The sequence below is a fragment of the Protobothrops mucrosquamatus genome, unplaced genomic scaffold (assembly GCF_001527695.2).
Source record: "Protobothrops mucrosquamatus isolate PMUCROS unplaced genomic scaffold, P.Mucros_1.0 scaffold3756, whole genome shotgun sequence".
Classification (NCBI taxonomy): domain Eukaryota; kingdom Metazoa; phylum Chordata; class Lepidosauria; order Squamata; family Viperidae; genus Protobothrops; species Protobothrops mucrosquamatus.
Window position 1 is genome coordinate 28725 of NW_015389709.1, and position 2214 is coordinate 30938.

The window sequence follows — 2214 nt, forward strand, 5'->3', positions numbered from 1 at the left end:
TTACGTCAGCCAGCTCAGGCAGGGCCGTTGACACATAGCAGGGGGCCAGGTATATTATCAACAGGCCCACTTGCACCCCTTGCCCCCACTTCACGAGGAGGGACTCTGCACCGTCTATCTGAGGTACAGTGGCCTCCCTTGGGCATAGGTTCTCCCTTATAATGACCGCTACCCCCCCGCCCCTACCCCGGGTCCTTGGTTGGTGAAATGCTTGGAAACCTGGCAGGCATAGGTCAACAAGGGGAACACCCCCCTCTATGCCCAACCAGGTCTCGGTGATACCTGCCAGGTCCGCTCCCCCCTCATAAATAAGTTCTTGAATGAGGGGGGCCTTATTCACCACGGACCTGGCATTGCACAGCATCAGCCGGTGATCCGATATACACAAATACACACACACACACAAAAGTAAGCAAAAAGTTTAAACTTATTGGTGTGTTAAGAAGGGTTATGCCCAAAAAGCAGATAAACAGGCGTCACACCAAGTGTTTTATTGCAAGAGAGAGTTTGGGATACATAGATCTGAATGGTAGAACCTGCAATGGCATACCTTAAGCATTTATTTAATTTGTAGGGATTTGCAAGATTTGTAATTTCATTCCACAGACATAAACACCACCGGTTGTTATGATGAATACTTAGATTTCCTATCATAAACGTTAATTTAGGGATGGTGATTTGTAAAAAAGCAAACACTGATTGCAGTAGCGCAAATTTTTGATTCTGAAGAACTGCATCAGGACCTGTGAGCTTTGATGGGAGTGTCCATAGAAATAATAACTTATTAAATAAATTGTTCACAGTTTCCTTGTGGTAAAGGAACAAAGCTAATTTACATTATGCCTATCCTTCTCCAGAAACATCACTTCTTGATTATCTATGGTGACCCTAGATGACTTGCTGCAGGCTGAATTGCTAATTTTAAATTGATTTTTATTTGTTTATTTATTTTCTATAAGCTTTTGTTTCTAATTGCCTTTTTCATTGCTTTTCCAGGTAAAGGGGATGTTTTTGGGGACATCTTCTGGAAAGAGACCACTCTGGCTCATGCATGTGCCAACGTGCGGGCCCTAACATATTGCGATTTGCACATTATCAAACGGGAAGCTTTGCTGAAAGTTCTGGATTTTTATACAGCTTTTGCAAACTCTTTCTCAAGGAACCTCACTCTAACCTGCAATCTGAGGAAACGGGTAAGATCTCTTTAATCAGATTTTACATGGAAGGTTGTTTGTACAGTAATGATCTAATTGTTGAGACTGAACCAGAGAAAAATTAATGATAAAGAGGTAGTGAGACTATGCAGGAGAAAGAAGGGCCTGATTTAGATCTGTGGTCTAAAGGTCAGAAGGTTCCCATTCTTCATGAAGGAATATGAAATGTTGAAGTAGCATCTGTGAGAGATTGCTTCAGGTCCTTTATTAGTTACTAGGAGACTGAGTAGGTAGAAAAGCCTATGATTATAACTGGACGAATTATGGTATTACTAGAAAATTTCTGGGTAAGTAAATGCAAGAATGGAGTAAGCAGAAGATTCTGGAATCTTTTGGAGTGAGTGGTCTATAAGAATATAATAACACAAGAAGGAAAGAGAGAAAATGTAGGAAATCTGGAGAAAGAAGGTACAGGGAGAACATCAGGTTGGAGTTAAAATGTTGCCTCATTTGATTCCCCTTCTCCTCTTCCTCTTCCTCCTCTTCTTTTCATGCATACTTATTCAGTGTATGTTCCTAAAACTCTTCCCAGTTCCCTGAATTAATGTAACATATTTTTAATCAAATGTGACTGCAAACTAAATCAAACTGATTGTTTTGGCTTGACTTCTGTTTTTTTTTTTTTAATTGTACAGTTAGTTCACTCAAAGATTAAACTAAAGAACTCAGGTGTTACTGGTATAAGCACTTAAAGTCGTACTCTTAGATATGACAAAAATAACAAAATAGCAACCGCAAAAAAATATCTTCATACTTTATAATCAAACAACATATCTCCCTATCAGTTGGAATAGTATTATATCCATCAGTTATCTATTAAAATATTTGTTTAGGGTTTCTTTGGAAGATGTCATAGCTTTATGTCACTGAAAAAAGATGTTCTCTTTTTTATGTTGGTGTTTCAAAAACAAAGTAATAATTGCCATATAAAAATTGTCTGCATGAGCAATTCTCATAAGTCTGATGAACAGATTTAAGCATTAACTCCAACAGTTTACTG

General features: G+C 38.7%; 1 protein-coding gene across 1 annotated transcript in view; it reads left to right on the forward strand.

The window, feature by feature from the left end:
• Nucleotides 1-1193, forward strand: part of LOC107298159 (potassium voltage-gated channel subfamily H member 5-like) — a gene marked incomplete at both ends in the record, with an annotated part of 27029 nt that extends 25836 nt beyond the window's left edge. The window contains one exon of the mRNA XM_015827522.1: nucleotides 997-1193. Coding sequence (XP_015683008.1) covers nucleotides 997-1193 — 197 coding nt within the window. The remainder of the gene's footprint in view (nucleotides 1-996) is intronic.
• Between the last annotated feature and the right edge of the window lie 1021 nt (nucleotides 1194-2214).